At 41.3% G+C, this 20,808-nt stretch overlaps 1 protein-coding gene across 1 annotated transcript in view; it reads right to left on the reverse strand.

The window, feature by feature from the left end:
• SPHKAP (SPHK1 interactor, AKAP domain containing) overlaps positions 1 to 20,808 on the reverse strand; it is a 136,011-nt gene that overhangs the window by 7,290 nt on the left and 107,913 nt on the right. Inside the window, exons 6-10 of the mRNA XM_006861933.1 lie at positions 15,376 to 19,126; positions 7,201 to 7,386; positions 4,972 to 5,058; positions 2,819 to 2,871; positions 2,545 to 2,729 (exon numbers count right to left, since the gene is read on the reverse strand). Coding sequence (XP_006861995.1) covers positions 2,545 to 2,729; positions 2,819 to 2,871; positions 4,972 to 5,058; positions 7,201 to 7,386; positions 15,376 to 19,126 — 4,262 coding nt within the window. The remainder of the gene's footprint in view (positions 1 to 2,544; positions 2,730 to 2,818; positions 2,872 to 4,971; positions 5,059 to 7,200; positions 7,387 to 15,375; positions 19,127 to 20,808) is intronic.

Below are 20,808 nucleotides of genomic sequence, written 5' to 3' on the forward strand. Positions count from 1 at the left end.
ACCTTGCTTGCTGAAAGTGAAGAGGACTTAAAACATTTACTGATGAAGATCAAAGAGCACAGCCTTTGGTAGGGATTACATCCCAATGTAAAGAAAACAAAAATCCTCACAATTGGACCAATAAACAACATTCTCATCAACGGATAAAAGATTGAAGTTGTCAATTCTTCTTGGATCAACTATCAACACTCACAGAAGCAGCAGTCAAGAAATCAAAGGACGTATTGCATTAGGCAAATCTGATGCATATGACCTTTTTAAAGTGTTGAAGAGCAATATATATATATAAATATATATATCCACCTCAAAATCTCTTATTCAGGATGTTTTTAAGCAAGGTGGGTCTCAAACATCAGTTTGGAGACAGTTGTTACAAGAGTCAGAATTCCAAAAAGAAACCAAGGCCCCAGAAGGAACCCAGTAATCTGAAGTAGGACAACAACCTAAATGAGCTTGGAAACAGATTCTTCCCCAGATCTTCCAGATATGAGCTACCTTAATTTCTGCCTTGTGCGAAGAGAGCCCAGAAGAACCTGCCTGAACTCCTGGCTTACAGGATAACTAACTGTTTTGTTTGTTTGTTTTATTGTGAACTGAGTGATAGTTTACATGGGATAACATTGGCTTTACACTATCGTTTCATTGCAATAATTACAATCTTCTCTGTGCATCATCATTCAACAGTATTTGATTCAATTCCCTCAGTTTCCCCCCCCCCTTTGGGGAGGGGGAGTTGGGTGAGGTGGGGTAGGGTGGGGAGATGTACACAAAAGCACTTAGGAATATATAATAATTGACACCACCAAAGGGCACATTCTGCAAGACTGCCTCCTGGCCACCAGCACTCAGTCCTTCTCTTTCCATGAGTCCAGAGTCCTCATCTGCTCCTTCTGTCCATGTCCTCATCTCTGTCTCCATCTCTGGTGTCACTGCTTCTCTGGAAAGAGTCCCACATTCTGCTTGTGCTCTTTCCCCTTGATGGTCTTAGGTTCCTGTTTCTGGACTGTAAGATTAACTGCTCCCTTGTTTTTGTTACAAACCTTCTACCTTTACAGTTGTGACAGTCGCAATTAGACATGATAACAATTACACACTATTGAATCTTAAGAATCTTATCCCCATATCTTTTCACCAGACCTATCTTCTATCTTCCCCACACATTCTTAAATTAAACTCCCTCTTGAAAACTTGTAAGCCAGTCACTTCATGCCTTTATAGCCCCCTCATTTTAGGTAGCCAGTGTCTACGTTGCCCATCCCTGTCTACCCAGCGTACAGATGGGATAGGATTGATACTTTATATGAAGACTCCTTCCTTTTCTGTTGGTATTTTGAGCTACTACATCCATGAGTATAGATCAAGTTAATCAAACTGTAGCAATTTACCCTTGTTTCCTTTACATTTCTTTCTTTCTTTCTTTTCTTTTCTTTTTTTTTTAATCTTCCTCTACTCGAGTTTTGATTATCAAGCCATTGATGCTATTCAAATGGGTACTATCTGCAAGTTTGGGTATTCTTGTGCATCTCTCCTCACTTCATATCAGCTGGATGCTTCGCTCTCAGCTCTAGCCCTCCATGGTTATGTCCTTGTCCATGGACTCAGGAGTCCCCAGGTCTCACCACACCGTGGAACAATCAGTGGCTGTTGTTTTAAGCTGCTAAGTATACAGTAATTTGTAATTTGTTGCACAGCAGTAGAAAATGTACACATCAACATAATGATCAGTTTGAAAAGGTCAAAAAACATCATGGCTTTCATATTATGGCAAACTGAGGTTGAAGACTTTGGCAGATAGATGCCTGGCCTCAATCTAAAAATGCCTGATTCTTAATAGTTGAGATTATATCACAGCCAGAGATATGGAACTAGAATGAGAGATATTCATTCTGATGTTGGCAAAGGATTTATTCACCAATTTTATGTTCTGGTAAGTGTGGAATGATAATGAGAAAACCCATCTAGTGCAAATCTGTTCTGAAAAAGAAAAATGCCTCCCCTGGACACCATGCCTATTTTAAATGAGTGGTCACACTTTGGTTTCTAGGCTATTCCAATTATTTGTTTCCTCCTTTGATTTAAATGAGCATTATGAAGTAGTTGGTTCCAGAACCGACTTGAGAAAATTCTCATTTCCCCAGTTCATATGTCTCATTACCACAAACCAGTTGAGTCAAATGAAGGGCCCAAGAAACAGAAATGATGTTTGTATCTATGCAGGTGGAAGGTTTCCAAGTTTTAGCCACAATTTCAAATTGACAAATCAACAACAAACAATACAAGTTCAAGTTGATTAAATGGACATTGACTGAGTGCCCAGTGTTGATGAAAACCCAAAGCTTTGTGTATGTCCTATCCAAACACAAAAAAGAGGACCCTCAATGAGAGAGATTGACACAGTGGCTCCCAAAATGGGCTCAAACATTACAAATGTGAGGCTGGCACAGGACAGAGCAGAGTTTCATTATGATGTTCATGTGGTTGCTAGGAGTCTGAAGTGACTCCACGGCATCTAACAACAACAATCCAAACACAGAAAATGGATACCTTTTCAATTCTGCTTTCCTGAGATTTCTTAAAGTAGATGGTGGGAATCCCAATTTCAGAGGCAGCTATCCATTGCAGAGTGGCTCGGAGCTCAGCATCGGGACACTCTGGCTCCAGGTCAAAGTTGATCACCAGCAGGTTCCGCTGGTGGCTGGTTGTTCCCACCGGTAGTCCAGAGGCACATTCTGAACACAGACACAACCACAGCCTTACTATGCTTTCCAAAAAGAGAATGCAGGCAACAGTGTGTCAAAATTATGGGAACTTGGCTTACCCTTTATGTGTTCTGAGCGTCCTTTAAGGATCTGCTTTTCTTCTACTAATTCACTTGGGGGAGAAAACAACAATATATGGTTGGTAATGTTTAGGAAGAGTAAGCTGCAAATGGAAGATGAAGCAATGTGTCTTATTGATCTAGAAGTGTTTGAACTTGGGTCTCCATTGTTTCCATATTGTTTTTTTTAATTGTTTTCATAAGTAATGCTGGGGAAACATCATTGTAACTATTAAGGACTACAGGGTCTGCAATTAACAAGCTCCCTCAAAAAGGCCATATAACCTTTATGTGTGGGGTTAGTTGGGATAATTGGTGGGGAGATTCTTGCAAGATGTATCCTCCTATTCTACTCAGTCTCTGCTTCCATAAGCCTTTTCTCAAGATGTAACAGTCAAGGAGAGGTTTTTGTAGGTCATTAATTCTGGTTTTAGGATTTATCCTTCGCGTGTACTTTACTTATGTTTAAAGGACTATCCATCTTTTCTATACAATGTTAACAACATAAGCTTACATTTTAATCAAGAAAAATGCCTTCCTATCAGTAGATGGTTCTTTTTTCTAGAATAAGAGAAATGACAACTGACAAATCATCAAATTTAAATTACACCACAATGTCACTCAATTAAGTTACATTTTTTTTCCTTTTGTTTTATTAGATGGTTGCAGTAGGTTGGAGTAGTTTAGAAGGAGTGACTCATAGCTGAAATATTTCATTAGCTATGGCAATATTTAATATGTGATTTTTTTTTTAGGTGGCAAGAACTGATCACAAAGTCTTGCACAGAGTCAGGTGGTTCAGCAGTCCTTCCAAAGTGAAATCATATAGCTTTACAGATGAAAGGAAGTGAACACCTTGGCCAGCCTGTGGCTGTCCTGTATTTTTGTCCTGTTTAGAAATTAGAATACAAAGACCTTAAAATGATGAGAGAGGGCTCTCCCTTGTACTCACTGTGACTGGTAAGCTGTAACTGATAAATTCCATTGTATTCCTGATTTTGGAAGAAGTCTGACATTGACAAGCCTCTCTGTTGTCACTTTTGGATTCATACCCAATGGCTTGCAGAAGACTGGCCAGTTTCCCCATGGTCTCGATGTTCTGCTCTATCTCTATATGAGTGACAGGAGTGAAAATGACAGCTGGTAGGTTCAGTTTCTGCTATTCTGGACCTGTAAGATGCTGCCTGTAGGGAGAGGGGCTTCTCTGAATGCATATAGGATGTGGGGCCTTAGGTGAATGTCATGGAGAAAGATAGAAAACGATCAGAAGTTTCCTAGAAGAGTCATTTTGCTTTTGTTTTTTTTTCTTGAAAGAAGAAAACAAAATAAAATAAAGGGTAATGTGTTGGTTCATTATTGTATTCATAATGGTTGTGGAACAACAGAGGATGAACTCTAACTTTGAATCCTGGGCGATGACTGAATGAGTGGAGAATTGAAAATGCCTTAGCTATATATAAAAATAGTGATGGAGGACAGAGATTAGGGAGCAACTTCTGTAATTCCTTCTCATTTTACTAAAAATTCAGAAATAACCCAATAGTTAACTAATCCAAAATGGCCAGACATAGATTTCAATTGAGTCAACTTTCTAGAACAATCACAAATCCTAGAATTAGTCCAGACCTTTCTGCACTATATTTTATGTAATATATAGTTTGCTTCTCTAAATGCCCTTGGTATTTTAGAAGCTCCCCATATTGTGGGTGTACTACATCTCCATCAAAGTCTATAGACATATTTGGTAATGATAAGCCCAAGTGTCTACAAATAAAGACCGTCGGACTATACCATTTTCTACTGAATATACCATATTCCTTGGCTGGCTTGGTACAATTTCAATGGCTCTTTTGCTTCTATGTGGCTGTCCAATGAGGTAAAATGACATACACTTCTGTTTAGATGAATACACTTTATCTGAAATAAATACATCATAGGGAGCTGATTTGACGCCCACAAATAGGTGTGGTAAGGTGGGGCCGATTCTAGACTCCAGTTCTTGCTCCAGTGTTAAAGAACTACAAGTTCTGGGAACCATGGCCACACAGATGCGATGGTATCAGTGGCTGAGCACAACCTGAATGATCTGAATGAATTGCCAGATGAAATTGGGGTAGAGGTCTCATGACCACTACATCTCAGCGGCTACTTACTTAATCATGGGAGAAGATGGCATGGTTTCCTGATAAATGTCCAGGTCCATAATGCCAAGACTGCTAGTGGCACTACTGTTGCCATTGCTGACAAAGCAAAAGTTTACATATTAATGCCAGTCTCCACCACCTGGCCACACTGCCAACACGACGCTCCACCATTGTAAGATATCCTTCCTTTGGTCCCCAGAAGAATATGGTCTTGACTTTAGGGAGGGTTTTCAACCTGTTCATTCTGGTTATGTTTCTCCACCCCACCCCCCACTCCCCTACTGAGAATTTGCACTTCCACCCCCAGGTATGCTGAGTCAGAATATACATGTTAATAAAACGTATACATAAGAATCACCTGGAAATGTGGTTAAACTGTAGACTGAGATTCAGTATATCCAGAGTGGAAAGTCAAATTCTTTGCAGGGAGTTAAACTGGAACAAACTGGTTTGAGAACCTGACTCTAGGATTTCAAAACTTCATTTATTTCTGAGGGAAATAAATGAGAGGAAAACATAACAAAAGGCATCTGCCTAGTAGGTTTGAGCCCAAACAATAATATTGGAAATAATCATGATGTTTTCTCATTTCTGAAGTGGTGCAACCCCTGGTCACCCACTGTAAGAGGGTAACAAGCAGTATGCCTCTTTTCTTCCTCCTTGTAGTTAGTTAGAGGGTGGATGTTCTTGTATCAGCAAGCCCATGTGTTTTAAGACACTTCTGAAAATGCTGGGTCAGGAGATAACAGAAAGCTTATCTGTCTGATTCTTTTGTGATAGAAATCAGTGGACTCCCGTTCTCCCTTTGACATTGAGGGGATTTTTATGAGGGGCATTCCACAGAATGTACACCTGGCTTATTTTTCTATGGGGCTCTAAAATTTACAAGTACAAAGATGGACAGGGTTAAAGTTTTATAGCTCCTTAATCTTAAAATCTTTGAGAGACTTTATGTATCATTGAGAAGGAAGGATCATGGATTACATCATAGTGGTAGGTTGTACAATCAGCAGACAGTGGAGTTACTAATTTGGCACTTAAGCACTGTAATGGGAGAAGTGAGCCAATTTTGAAGTTCGGTCAGTACTTGTGAAATGGAACCCATCCAATTGCACTAAAGCCACTGAGTTTCTTCACACATTCCCTACTTCCCAAGACCTCTTAGAAGCAACATTTTGAAAGGGCAAGTGCTGGTGCATTGTGGTCTGGGATAGTCTTTCTTAGGAGTACCACAAGTAACCAACTAGACTTGCACAATTAAAAATTCTAGCCTGGGGCATGGGATAGGGGACCAAATATATCCACAGATTGAATTCTGGGGACTGAAATGTTTCACTGGAAGGAATCAACCCCACTATGCTTTTGCTAGTATAGCTAGAGAGTTGACTTATCCTTACCTCTCTGAAAACCCTGTACAGGGTCGCTATGAGTCGGAACCGACTCCACGGCACATCACCACCACCACCACCACTTCACCTTATACATTCTTCCTCATTTTTGGATTTTAGACAAATTGTTGGACACTGTGGAATTTACCTAAGTATCTTTACAAACAGAACTGCAAGACAGAAAACTTCAAAGATCTGCACACCCACACGGATCGGAGTCACATTTTCCCAGTGGCCTTTCTGAAAAGTCTGTGGCCTTCTGGGTCCAGGATCAACTTAGACCTTGGGCAGAAATGTGGAGATTATTTTATAATTTTCACCTCACCGAGAACAAATTTTTTGGTTCAAGTTTTATGAATGCTTCCTTCCCTCCAAATCAGATCTCTTATAAACTCTCGTCTGGATTTTCCAGGGCAAGGATACAAAGGGCAGGGAGAGTAAACGTAAGAACAATCAGACAAAATAACACAAGACAGTGTGGAAATACTTGCCTCCTGGAAACCCAGCCTGTGTTGTATCGGATATAAAAATGAAGTGGAAATAAAGTATCGATCATATGAGGGGCAACTCTTGTGAAAAAATTCACAGTGTCATTCATCCCTGAATGCAATACCTGGGACTTGCACAGAACCATCCACAGCTGACTCTTAAGGTTGGCCAAAGTAACTTAAGCTGTAATGGGATAGTAAGATAACATTGAGCACAAATCATGACAGGCAGATATCTCGACCTGGCAGAAGCTTTCGTTCTGGCTCTATTAGGGTCCTTTTGCGGAGAACCAACAAAATGCATTTTTGGAAACTGTTGAGACCTGATTCTCCTGGAAGTCAAATGAAGAACAGGTGGGTACCTCATGGATCGCTCACTGAGTTGTAGAAAGCTACTAGTGTCGTCAGGGTTGTCCTCCTCATTGGCCAGCTGGGACCAGCTGCCAGTGCTTTCCTCACTGCTGCTAGGAGGGCTGGGAAACTCATCGGGGTCTCTGGCTTCTGTCGAGACTTCAGCCTCTGGTGTGTCCGTGGCATCATGGCTTTCACTGCAGATGGTAAAATGTTATTACCGAGAGTGGAAGTACCGAAATGAACTTTTCATGGGGCCAAACTGGCATCTCTGTTGTCTGGGTCTCCACCATGTTGTTGTTGTAGCAGGATGTTGTTGGACATAGGTCGAGTTTGTCTTTTAAGGCTAATCCTTCTGCTTGTGCCCTAGACCCTACCTTACCTTTGTAGGATTACTTTCCATCAGCTATCTCTTCCTTTCAATTAATCCTGTTCCACTAACCCTCTCTATTCATTTGAAAACACATTGAAATAATCCCCTTGGTCTGTATACATATGAATTCTTGGGAGATGGTGGTGTTCAAAATAAAGATACCTGAAGCATCCACCCCAGAGATTGCGATTCAGTCTTTTTGGGGTGAGGTCCAGACATCAGCATGTGGATCAATCCTTCAGCGTTTCTAATGCACATGCTACATTGACTGTGCTTGGAGGGAAAATCCAAGTCATTAACTATATAACAAATTCATTCTAGCTTGTTGTTTCCCAAGTTATTTTCCCTATTCAGGCATACTTTATTTTATTATGCATTACAGATGTTGTATTTTTTTGTTTACAAGTTGGAGGTGTGTGGCAACTCTGTTGAGCAAGTCTACTGCCGCCATTTTGTCAACAACATGTGTTTACTTTGTGTCTCTGTGTCACCTTTTGGTTATTCTCACAATATTTCAGACTTTCTCATAATGCTCTTGTGCACTTAATAGACTATGTTGTTGATACTGTTGTTAAGTGCTATGGAGTCAGTTCCATTAATAGCAACCCTGTAGAAGATTTCTAAGGAGCAGCTGGTGGGTTTGAACCACTGACCTAGTGTTAGCAGTCCAGTGCTTATCTTATAGTGCCACATGAATGACCCTAATAGACTATATTGTAGTATAAACATAACTTTTCTATGCATTGTTGTTGTTGTTTTAAGTGTTGTCGAGTCGATTCCAACCCATAGCGACCCTGTATAGGGTTTCCAAGGAGTAGCTGGTGAGCTTGAACTACTGACCTTGCAGTTCAAATGACTTTGCAGTCTGATGAATTAGCCCACAGTGCCACACCAGGACTAGGTAACCAAAAAATTCACGTAACTTCTTTTATTGCCATATTTGCTTTATCATGGGGATCTGGAATTGAACTCATAATACCTCTGAGGTCTGTTTGGTAAATGTCTCTAGGGATATATGCACTTGAAGACACATTTCACCATTCCCATCCTCTGAAACTCCTAATTTATAGAAGCATCACTTTTTTGGATTCGCTTTTTATATCAAGTAGCTCTCCACTGGAGACCAAGGTGGCTAAGCTTCGTCTCTCCTACTTTGGACACATTGTCAAGAGGGAACAATCGTTGGAGAAGGATGTCATGCTGGGTAAGGTGGAGGGTCAGAGAAAAAGAGGAAGACCCTTAACGAGATGGATCGGCCAGGTGGCATCATTGATGGACTCAAGTGTGGCAGTGGTAGTGAGGTTGGTCCAGGATCGGACATTGTTTCATTCTGCTGTGCATGGGGTCGCTATGAGTCGGTTCCGACTCGATGGCACCTGACAACAACAAGCTCTCTATTGATCATACGGGCTTTCTCTTTGAAGCATCTCCTTCCCAGCCTCCCATAAGTTTCTACCTCGCTGGCTGTTCCTTACCTGGAACCTGGTTCTGTTTCTTTTGTGCCTGTCACTCTAGCCAATTCTGACGGATTCTCTACCCTCCTTTCCACCCTGTGTCCTATGCAATCTTGCCTATGCTCCTGCTTCTGAGAACAGCTTCCAAATCTAAATTCAGCCAGGACCCCTTCTGATTCTGAGTCTCCTTTTTCATCAAATGTTCTTAACATCTCCATTATGTCTCAGTAGGATCTCAAAGTCAATATACTGTAAATGAAATGGATTTGTCCCCACCCCCCTTTTTCCTGTGTCCCTGTTTCTATTGACCTTCTCACTATCTTCTTGAGTTTCTGAGTTAAAAACATCTTGCAGTCTTCTGATTTCTCGCTCTTACTCTTTGCCTTCCATTAGTGTCTGTTCTTTTAGTCCCATCTCTAAATCATCTCTCAAATAGTCACTTACCCCTGCTCTTGTGCCCGCTGAAATTATTCCAATTTCGCTTCTTCTCCCACTACTTATCAAGAAGTCCTGGTGAGGATATAGTATAAACATTGAGCTGTAAGGTCAGAGGTTCAAGCTCACCAGCTGCTCTGCAGAAGAAAGATGAGGCTGTCTGCTCTCGTAAAGATTTATAGTCTCAGAAACCCTAAGGAGCAATTCTACACTGTTCTATAAGGTCACTATGAGTTGGAGTCGGCTCAGTGAGAGGGTTAATGTTGCCTTCACCTGTCTGTCAGTGTGTTGTACTGTGGTGACTTGCATGTTTTTTGTGATGCTGGTAGCAGGGTTACCCAGTGTGGACAGGTTTCAAAGGAGCTTCCAGGCTAAGACAAACTATTAGGAAAGCCTGCTGATCTACTTTTGAAAATTAGCCACCTGTTACTTGTTCAACTTGAGCAAGTTAATAACCTTATCTATGTCCTGGTGTGTTGCTGTACAATAAGCACTGGGCTGCTTATCTCAAGGTCAGCAGTTCAAACCCACTAGTTGCTCCTTGGAAACCCTATACATGGAATCAACTTGAAGGCACTTAATAACAACAACAGGCAAAATAAAAATGTCTACCTCACAAGTATAAGCACTGGACTGTGAACCAAGAGGTCGGTGGTGCAAATTGACCAGCTGCTCCTTGGAAATCCTATACTGGGTCACTATGAATTGGAACCAACTTGATGGCACTTAACAACAACAACAACAACCTAACATTATTAAGAATTTTCTAGTTTTTTAAAAAAAATATCTATACTAGGAACAGAGTTATGCACATATCAAAAAGTCTGTATATGAATCTGTGGTTGTTAAAATGTATACTTTTCAAAAAGAATTAGATCCAAGTGCAAAACTGTGAAGGGAGGAGAAGGGATGCTATTTGTAAGCTAACAGCATTCTGGATAGGTACGGTGTTGAGGTGTGGCAATTTCTAGCATGATCTGCTGCTAACACTTGGTGAAAGCACTGATTATATTTTAATTATTATTATTTTTTTTTATGAGTTGTACTGTAGGGTTTCAAAAACATACCTTTTGTAGCAGGATTACAAACTCTTACTTTTGATGTGTGAACTTGTTACCTGGGAGATTTTACAAAAGGTTTCTTTCCACTCTGGTCCCTCTTCTCCAAGATTCTTTCTCACAGCACTCTGGGCTGGTCTGATATGGGGGTTAGCATGGTGGTGAAAGGAGCAATCAAATAAGCTTGTCTTTTCTTTAAAGAATGCTAAGGTTTCCCCAAGTTGAGCAGGGTGGTATGGGAAGAAAGAGTCCAGCCAAAGAGGTGGCATTTAATTCAATTCAAATGAAAGAAAATTCACTGATGACAACTGGAACCAATACACATATTCTTCACAAAATGTAAACGGGTGACATGTGAGCACAAAGGAAGGGAATCCTAAATCATTTGTTTGTAATTTCCTAAACTAATTCTAAATGAGTTGTTATTGGGGGGAAAAAAAATCATCCTAGGGTATTTATAGCTCAAAAAAAAAAGCATTTAATCTCAGTGATTCCCCTGAACATTCATTCAGGTTAGACAAGGACTCTGTCAGTCAGTCTATTTTATCATCTCTCAATTTTATGCTCTATTTACAGTAAACTTCATGTCACATGTCACAGGATATTCTGAAGGAATGAGTTTCAAAAGCACTAGTTTTCATTTTCTTTTGGCAAAATTTATAACTTTGTTCATTGATTTATGAATGATGTGCTGGTGTGGTATGCAGATAAATGCAGATGGCGTGCCCCCCTTCTGATCTTGCAGTTCATGCAGAACCTTAGAGGACCAGGTATCTCATCAAGTACAATGGCAGGATATCTGAACTGGCAGAGGGTACCAGGATCATCCAGCCAGTTCAAAGATCCTGACCCAAATTCACTAATTTTCAAAGCACTTTTGTGATTTTTGCCATAGCCCTATGATTTACTTAAAAAATATTTAAATAGGTCAAATATGCCTTTAAAAAAAGAAATTTTAAGACACAACTGTAAATGAAAAACAGGAATCACTTGTTACAAGTAGAAAGCAACAGTAAAAATAATTGTGTAATTACAGTAAAAGTCCTCTTTTCAACGGGTTTCTGCAGTTGTTTAGTTACTGTACAAGTTCTCTGAGAGAGGTTGTTGTTGGTAGGTGCCATCGAGTGCATTCCGACTCATAGTGAATTCAATACTGCCTGGTCCTGCAAGACCCTCACAATCATTGCTACTGAAACCCATTGGAGCCACTTCATCTCAGTGAGAGTGTCAATCCATCTCATTGACAGTATTCTTTCTTTGCTGACCTTCTATCTCACCAAGCACGATGCCCTTCTTCAGAGATGGTCTTCCATGATGATGTGTCTGAAGTACTTGTTTCTAAGAAACAATGTGGATGTATTTCTTCCAACACAGATTTGTTCTTTCTTCTGGCAGTCCTTTGTACTTAGACTTCGCATACACATGTGTCTACTTATTCACCAGTATTTGAACTAAAAACATTTTAATATCTCTGATTTCCTGTATTATTTTCCATTCTCATAAAAATTGTTTTCTGTTCTTATTTTTATTATTGTTTTCTTGATATTACTTTTGAGTTTAATTTGTTCATCCTTTCTAGTGTCTTAAGGTGAAATGTTAGGATGTTGGTGCCAGAGCATTTTTCTTTTCAAATTAGAAATATTTAAAGGTATACATTTCTAAGTAATGTTAAAATTGTGGTCCAGAAATTTTAATGTTGTTTTGTAATTTATTGTGATGTATTCTATGACCAAGGGGACATTTTAAAGTGTGTTCTTCTGGTTCATTTTGTAAAATTATTAAGTTTTTGAATTGTGTCCTTAACTCGAATATGTTCAGATTTTCCAGATATCTTATTGTTGTTGTTGTTGTTGTTGTTAAGTGCCGTCGAGTCGGTTCCGACCCATAGCGACCCTGTACAGGGTTTCCGATGGTGTAAATCCTTACGGGAGTAGAAAGCCTCATCTTTCTCCCCCGGAGCGGCTGGTAGTTTCGAACCACTGACCTTAAGGTTCGCAGCCCGATTCGTAACCACTACGCTACCAGAGCTCCTTGTTATTGATTTTTAATTTAGTTCTATGTGATCAAAGAACATACTCTTTATGATTTCAATTCTTTTAAATTTACTAAGACTTGTTTTATGGCTCAGATATCATCCAGCTTGGTGATTGTTTCCAGAACACTTGAAATGCATTGTGCTGTATGTCAGCTGCTGTTGTGTGAGGAGGTCTATAAATGTCAATAAGATCAATCTGATGCATAGTTGTATTGTTCCCTTATGTTACCATCAGTCAATTCCAGCTCATAATAGTTCTATAAGACAAAGTACAACTGCCCTGTAGTCTGTAATCTGTACGGGTCACCACTCATCTGTCAGTTTGTCCTACTGTGGTGACTTGTGTGTTGCTATGATGTTGGAAGCTATGCTACCAGTATTTATAATGTAGGCAGGGTCCCCAGGGAGGACAGGTTTCAACAGAGCTTCTAGACTAAGAATCTGAAGAAAAAGAGGTGAAATACTTCTGAATGTTTAGCCACTGAAAACCTTTTGAATAGCAGCAAAACATTGTCAGATATAGTGCTGGAAAATTGGAAACCCTATATAGATTGTTGAGGGTCAGATCTGACTCAACTGTACTTAACAACAACAACAACTCTTCATCAAATAAAAACAGTAAGACAAGTGATCCTTTCTTTAATATGTTAAGTCTCTAAGGAACTTCTAGTAAGAATTATGAAATTCTTCCTCATATGTATCCTCAGAGAGTAGCCTGAACATGTCTTTAGGATCTGCTACTTCTCCATCCCCAATTAGAACAGAGGACCTTTGTCAATTGCTCCCCTCTTGAGTGAGTAGAAACTGATTTACAGGGTTTTGCAGTTTATATTTAGCTATTTCGACACATCAGGTCCATAACAACAACTCTGAGTTTAGGGAATGTGTAGTGTTGTGGGTTAATGCGCTGGACTGAGAAATTGGTTTGAACCATAAAGTCAGTGGTTCAAGCTCTCCAGTCGCTCCTTGGAAAACCTATACAGGATTGTTATGGGTCGGAACTGACTAGGTGGCACTTCACAACAATAATATAAACCTGACTACGATTTCCCCTTACAAATTTTGGGCATTCTCTTGTTTTCACACAATTTCTAACAGGTTTCTCTTGGGACAAAAACAAAATTAAAATAAAAACAAAAACAAAACCCACCATCAGTGAGTTGATTGTGACTCATGGCTGCCCTGTAGGACAGAGGAGAACTCCTTCTTAAGAGTTCTGAGATGGTGTATAGTTCTGGGAGGCCATAGCCTTGTCTTTCTCCAGTGGAGTGCCTGATGGGCTTGAACCGCCCACCTCGGTTAGCAGACCAATGCTTAGCACATTGTACCACCAAGACTTGGAAAAAAAGACAACCATACATCCTAAGCACTGGATTGTTAACCGTAAGGTTGATGGTTCAAATCAATCAGTTGCTCCTTGGAAACCCTATACAGGGTCCCTATGAGTTAGAACTGGATTGACAGCACTTAATAACAGTGAAAATAACAACATACATCCTAACCTGAAGCAACAATAGTGACAATAACAACAAAGTAAACATATAGTGAGTGTTTACAAAGGGCTGTTGTTGTTAAATGTCGTTCTGATTCACTGTGAGTCTGTATACGGAGAGCTTCTAAGGAGTGGCTGGTGGATTTGAACCACCCGCCTTGAGGTTAGCAGTCCAGTGCTCATCCTACAGTGTCACACCAGGACTCCATATTACAAAGGGTATTAAACTGCTAACTGCAAGGCCAATGGTTCAAACCTACCGGCTGCCCCTCAGAAACCCTATACAAGGTCACTCTGAGTCAAAACCAACTCGATAGCACTTAACAACAATGACAACATAGAAGAATAAGAGACCTGGTGTGTGGTGGTATAGGATAAATACTGGGCTAACTGCAAGCTCAGCAGTTTTAAATCACCTTGGGAATCTTATAGAGGGTCACCATGAGTTGGAAATGACTCAACAGCACTGAACAACAAACAGGAAGTCAAAACGACAGTAAGAGAGGTCAGAAATTGAGTCTAGGTGACACCAGGAGCGATTGAGTGAGCAGCATCATCTATACAACAACACTCTGCAAAAGAACTCCTCAAACAACAATACCACTGTGTTCCTTAGCAATCACGGGGTCATGCTTGCGTCATGCATGGAAACGGCCAGCATTTGTAGAATATGGTATCTTTGAAAAGATCTCTAGAGCAGACACAAGTGAAAAATGTGAAAATTATGGCAGATGATCTAATGTCAGCTCTCAGTATTAAAATGTATTTAAATTGAACTGTTTTCAAACCTATACATTGGCATAGCTTTTCAATTTTTTAACTTGAAAGCCACCATGAATGCATTTTCAAAGGTAGCCAACTACAGAAAATGGCATTTCTCTGGATAAAATGATACTTTATTTTTGCTGTTATATGCATGAATTCAATTTCTTTGGGAATTAAAAAACAAACCAACAAACACTTCCAACTTTCCATTACAAGAGCATATAGACCCAGGGAAGCCATAGTTTGTCTCAGGACTTCAGGTCTTGCATCCATGAAGTCCCTCCAGGTCTAAGTAGTAGCCTGGTACTGCAGTGGGTTAATCATTGGGCTGTTGACTGAATGGTTAGCGGTTTGAACCCACCCTGCACTCTGTGGGAAAAAGATGTGACAATCTTCTTTTATGAAGATTGTCAGCCTTAGGAACCCTATGTGGCAGCTGTAGTTTGTCTTACAGTTGCTGGGAGTCAGAATGGACTTGAAGGCAAAGAGTTAAGTCTAAGATTATATAATAAACCTGAGTTAAGATGCAAGTCCAAGTCCCTGGCCTCCTATTTAGAAGAGACGATTTACTCACCTATGGTTCTGGCAGATACTCCCTTCTAGGTCTCTGTCCCTCATCACGTCTGGATGTTTTTCTTCACTGGAATTTTCCTCAGCTTCCTCATGGAGGCTGCTTTGGGAAAGGACATCTTCAGGTTGTCCTCCAACACACTCTTCTCTTTGATCTGTTTCAATCTGAATTAGAGGCACTTCCCTTGAGCAAAGGGATCGCTGGGTATGGTTTGGAGAGAGAGCCTCATGGCACACGGAAAGTTCCTTTGTAGAATCTATGCTGTTGTTGGTTGTAAGGGAAGCAGCTTTGCTTGCAGATGACATGGAGGAATGTTTGCTGAAGTCTTTCCTCGGGTAGTCCACAGACCCCTGGATGAGCAGCGATGGCCCACTTTTCACTCTGCTCGAAGCTCCTCTGCTGGTACACTCGTCCTCTTGAGTGGGAGAGCCACTGGAAGTAGGCTTAATATCAGCTGCCTGGACTTCATCAACAATGATTTTGTTCTTCCTCATGAGGGCTTCAATGGAGCTGGCCCACGTTTCGTGAATTAGCATGTTTGTGATGTGGTCTGTCCCACCTCTACGATATAAACAAGAGTCCGATTTGCAGAGACCCGAGGAGGAAGCACTGCTGACTGGCTGGACGCTTAAGAAATCTTGCTGGCTGTTTTGTGCAAAGCCATCTAAGGAGTTGGCTTTGACAGGTGTATTCACTGTTAATCTGGTGCATGGCGATCTGCTGTCTGGCATGGATGACTGTCTATGACAAAATGGAGCTCGAGAGAGAGGAGGAAGGAGACTAGCAGTCCAATCCTGGCTGCTTCTTCTGGCTGCAGGGTTCTCTTTACTTTCCCTTTCAATGTCCTTCAGCATGTACCTGTAGAACTCCTCAGTTATGCTCTCTGTGCTGGACTGCTTGGAGGGACAGCTGGGTCTCACACTCAGGTGGTCATTTTTCCGGCATGCCTGTTGCATAGCTGAGGTCAAAATGCTGCTGGCGTTCTTGCCAGCATAGTAGTCCAGCAGTAACTCAAAGCCTCTCCCTTCCTTTTCCATCTGGTTCACCATGAACCTAGAAAACTCATCAGTGATGCTCTCACAGCTGGATTGTTTGGAGACAGAGCTGGCCCTGCTCACCGGCTGACTTAAGGTACTCACCAAACCCAGGCTATTTACATAGGCTCTGGTGTCAGCATCTTCCTCTGGAATGCTTTCACAGCTGGAGGCCTTCAGGCGGTTCCACCTATCACCCAGTAATCGATTTCGAGAGTAGCTCTGGGCTTGCCAGACACCGTCTACCATGGAGAACTCTGTCAAGTTCATGATCTTGGCCGCCACTTCATTTGCAAAGATATTGACAGAATCTGGGACATCCTCGACGTTCATAGACTCATCCACAACCCTGTTCATCAATTTCTCTTTCAGTTCAGGGTGCTCATCCGTCTTCCTCTTGATCTCACTGAGCCGTGGTGGCTTGTGTTTTCTGACTGTGGTCCCGCTGCTCTGGCTCTCCTTTTTTCTCTTCAAGGTGCGGCAGGATAAGTTTGGTGTAATCAGAAACTCATTCCCTCTTTTCCATGCACAAAACCATGGTTGTTTTCCATTGGAGTTGTCAAGGCAAATCGCTGCGATTTCAGTTGCCATGGAGACAACCGTCTCTGCTAATTCTTCTGCGAAGTCTGCAATGCAGTATACGTCTGCCTGCTTTGTTTGTATCATGGACTGAGCGGGAAGCAGCAAGTCACTCCCTAACAATGATAGGTTGACCTGAACTTCATTGTGGAGAGGTGTGTCACCATTGTGTTTTTCTTGGGTGTTTGGGTTGACATTGTCCTCAGCATCCAGAGACCCCTTGCTGTATCTGTGGACTGCAGATGCCCTTTCTCCCTCTGCAGAGGTTCTGCATTCATTCTCACTGAGGCTGGACATCTGATGATGGAGTTTTGTAATGTCTCCCATGGCACCTTTCAGATGCATCTCTTTGGGGGATGTTTTCACTGTTGAGGAAATGTGTACACCCTGACTATTTGAGCCTTCAGATTGCATGCTGGAATTCTTGTAGAGGCCAAGATTCACTCTGCCCTTGTTATCTTGTTTTGGATTCATGTCGTCTACAGTTTCCTTCATGCCAAGACCAGTGTTAGGTGGGTAGTCAGTTGAATGACTGCTGGCATATTCAGTAGCTTTTGGCCACTCTTGACCAGCAGCCTGCGCAGTTAGCTGGCAGCCTATTTCTGGTTCCTTCCATCTGATGGTCTCCTTACAGAGGACAGTGGGACCTTCACTGAGCTGTACAAGACTGCTCATCTTCTTGAATGTGAGACAGATTACATTGAAGAGCAGTTGGTTTGTTCTTTCCATTAACCTGTCCAAATTATCAGATGAATGGCTATCATCGTTGGGTTCTAGTATTTTACTTTTCTGGTGAACTTCATCCATGGAATGCTTCAGGATCACATTGGCCAGGCTCTGTGCCAACTCATTCTTGAGGACGTGGTCTGAGCATTGGGTCTGAGGCCTTGCAGCAGTTTCGATGATTCTCTCATTCATGGATTCCATGAGGTCCTTAATGCTGCTGTAGGAGTTGGGCCTCATTAGAACCAGTGTGGCCTCCTTGAAGAGAGCCTCCGCAACAACTTCATTCCCCATGTCCATGCTTCTGTCCACTGTCACTTCCCCAAGTGCGGGCACTGCTGCAGACAAGAGGCTGCTTGTCCCCATAGGGCACTTGGCCTCTTGCACTTCCCCCAGGCCACAGACAGCAACAGCACTTGCTACCTGAGTCATTCCACATAAAGCAGAGGGGAAGGAGTATTCACTGAGGGAAGGCTCCTTCAGTGCTTGTGAGTCTTGAGTCAGCAGTGCCTCATTGCTGCCCAGCAGGCTGCCCGACATCAAGGATTCTTGTTCCATTTTGAGTCTTTCTGTGGCCTGTGGACTGGAAATGGTTCCAATCACAGTGGCTGCACAAGCTAGCACGACTTCCAGAGCACTCTGGGAGTGTTTGCTGGAATTCTTCCCAGAATGGACGTGTGGAGTTTCATGGGAGACTTCGGACTCTGGCCATGAGCAGACGGCTGGCTCAGCAGCAGCATCGCTGCCATCTGGACTCTGCACAATGATGATTTTGGGGACTGCTGTGTCTTTCATGGTGGAACAGCCACTGGGAAGCATGGCACTTCTGACAGAAAGGCCGACTGTGGGTTCCTGAGGCAGTGCAGGCTGAGACTGAGACAACCTAATAAATGCATCTTGCAGCACAGACTCTGCTAAATTCATAGCGTACTCGCCAGTTGTGGCTTCTCCATCTTGGATGGGAGGAAGAGATTTTCTTCTGCCTGCAGGCACTCTTGGCTCTAAATTTTTGGCATGTTCAGTGATGGTGTCAAACACAGAAGACTTATCTCTCTTAACCAACCTGGTGAAATTAGCATCACCTGGAGGATGATGTGCCTGTGATCTTTCCACCTGACCTTGAATCATTTCTGAACAGCAGTTATAATTGGTAGTTGGTTTAGAATAACTTACAGCTTCACCTTTCCACTGGGATGGTTTGGCGGAGGGATCTAGACTCCTCAAGTAGGTTTCTTCTGCTGCTTTTTCTAGAAACACTTCTGGTTTAATCACTGGTGTATGTGTATGGCATTTGTGACTGTATATGTCTTCCAAAGCATAAAGTGACATTTCCTTGTTGTAATTCCATTCATCCCGACAGGCTTCCATTGGCTTTTTACTTTCTAGAGCATGTGTGGAGACATTTATATTTTCAAAACCTGGTGAAGAGAAAATAAGGATCACTGTTAGTTTTTGAATAACAGATTTCCATGGCTGCAAAATAATGATTGATGTTTTTAAATGCCTTAAGGCATTAGCTATGTCTTCTTTGTTCCTTTCTTTGGGTTTCCTTCCTTCCCTACTCCCCAAATATGGCATAGTGAATATTTGCTGAGTTTGGAAATGTGTTTGAATTTCATTATGGAATGTCACCAGTCAAATGGCTTTGGATATGCAATACAAAGAACACCTAGGGTTTGTAAGCTGAGAACTGGCTGCTATTTTTCAGAGGGAAATCAATGCAAAATAACTGCATTCTTAGAATTTTCCCAGTGGCTACAGAGTGAATAATCTTGCATATAACATGAAAGGAACATTTTGCTGAAAATTATTCAAAAATAGTTGTAGCAGTACATCAACACAGAACTGCAAGAAATTCAAGTTAGATTCAGAAGAGGATGTGGAACCAGGTATATCATTGCTGACATCAAATGGGTCTTGGTTGAATGCAGACAATATCAGAAAGTTGTTTATTTGTGCTTTATTGGCTATGCAAAGGCTTTCAACTGTGTGGATCATAACAAACTGTGTGGATCATTAAAACACTGGAAACAATGGGTAGTCTAGAACACTTAATTGTGTTCATGAGGAACCTGTACATAGACCAAGAGGCAGTTATTAGAACAGAACAAAGGGACACTGAATGGTTTAAAATAAGAAAAGGTGAGTCATGATTGTATCCTTTCATCATACTTAATCATTCTGTATCTGAGCAAATAATACCATAAACTAGATTATATTTGGAAGAATGTGGCATTGGCATTGGAGGAAGAGTCACTAACAACATGTGATGTGCAGATGACACAAACTTGTTTACTGAAAGCAACTTGACATACTTACTGATGAAGATCAACGACTACAGCCTCCAGTATGGATTGCACTTCAATATAAAGAAAGAAAAATCCTCACAAGTGGACTAATAAAAAACATCATGAAAATATGAAGAAAAGATTGAAGTTGTCAAAGACTTCATTTTGCCTGGATACACATTCAACACTCATGAAAGCAAGAGTCAAGAAATTAAATGATGTATTGCATTAGGAATATCTGCTACAAAATCCCTCTTTTAAAATGTTCAAGAACAAAGATGTCAATTTGAAGACTAAGGTGGGCCATGATATTTTCAATAGCCTCATATGCATGTGAAAGTTGGACAATGAATATGAAAATGGAAGACTGAAAAAGAATTTAATTACCATATGAATTATGCTATTCTTCGGGAAGAATACTAAAAGGAACACGGACTGCCAGAAGAAGAAACAAATCTATCTTGGAAGATGTACAGTCAGCCTGGTACTTAGAAGAGAGTATAGTTAGACTTTATCTGTCATTCTTTGGACATGTTGTCAGGAGGGATCAGTCCTTGGAGAAGGACAGCATGCTTAGAAAGTGGAGGATCCGCAGGAAAAAGGAAGACCATCAGTGAGATGGATTGACACAGTGGCAGCAAAAATGGACTCAACCGGAGCAACAATTATGAGGATGGTTCAGGACCAGACAATGATTCATGCTGTGGTGCAAAGGGTCTCCATGGGTAGGAACTAACTAAATGGCAACCTAATAATAACAAAAGAGTGAAGAGGGAGGATGCTTAGAATCATGGTGATAATAGTTTTGCTGT

This window comes from Chrysochloris asiatica, unplaced genomic scaffold, assembly GCF_000296735.1.
Source record: "Chrysochloris asiatica unplaced genomic scaffold, ChrAsi1.0 scaffold00044, whole genome shotgun sequence".
Taxonomy (NCBI): Eukaryota; Metazoa; Chordata; class Mammalia; order Afrosoricida; family Chrysochloridae; genus Chrysochloris; species Chrysochloris asiatica.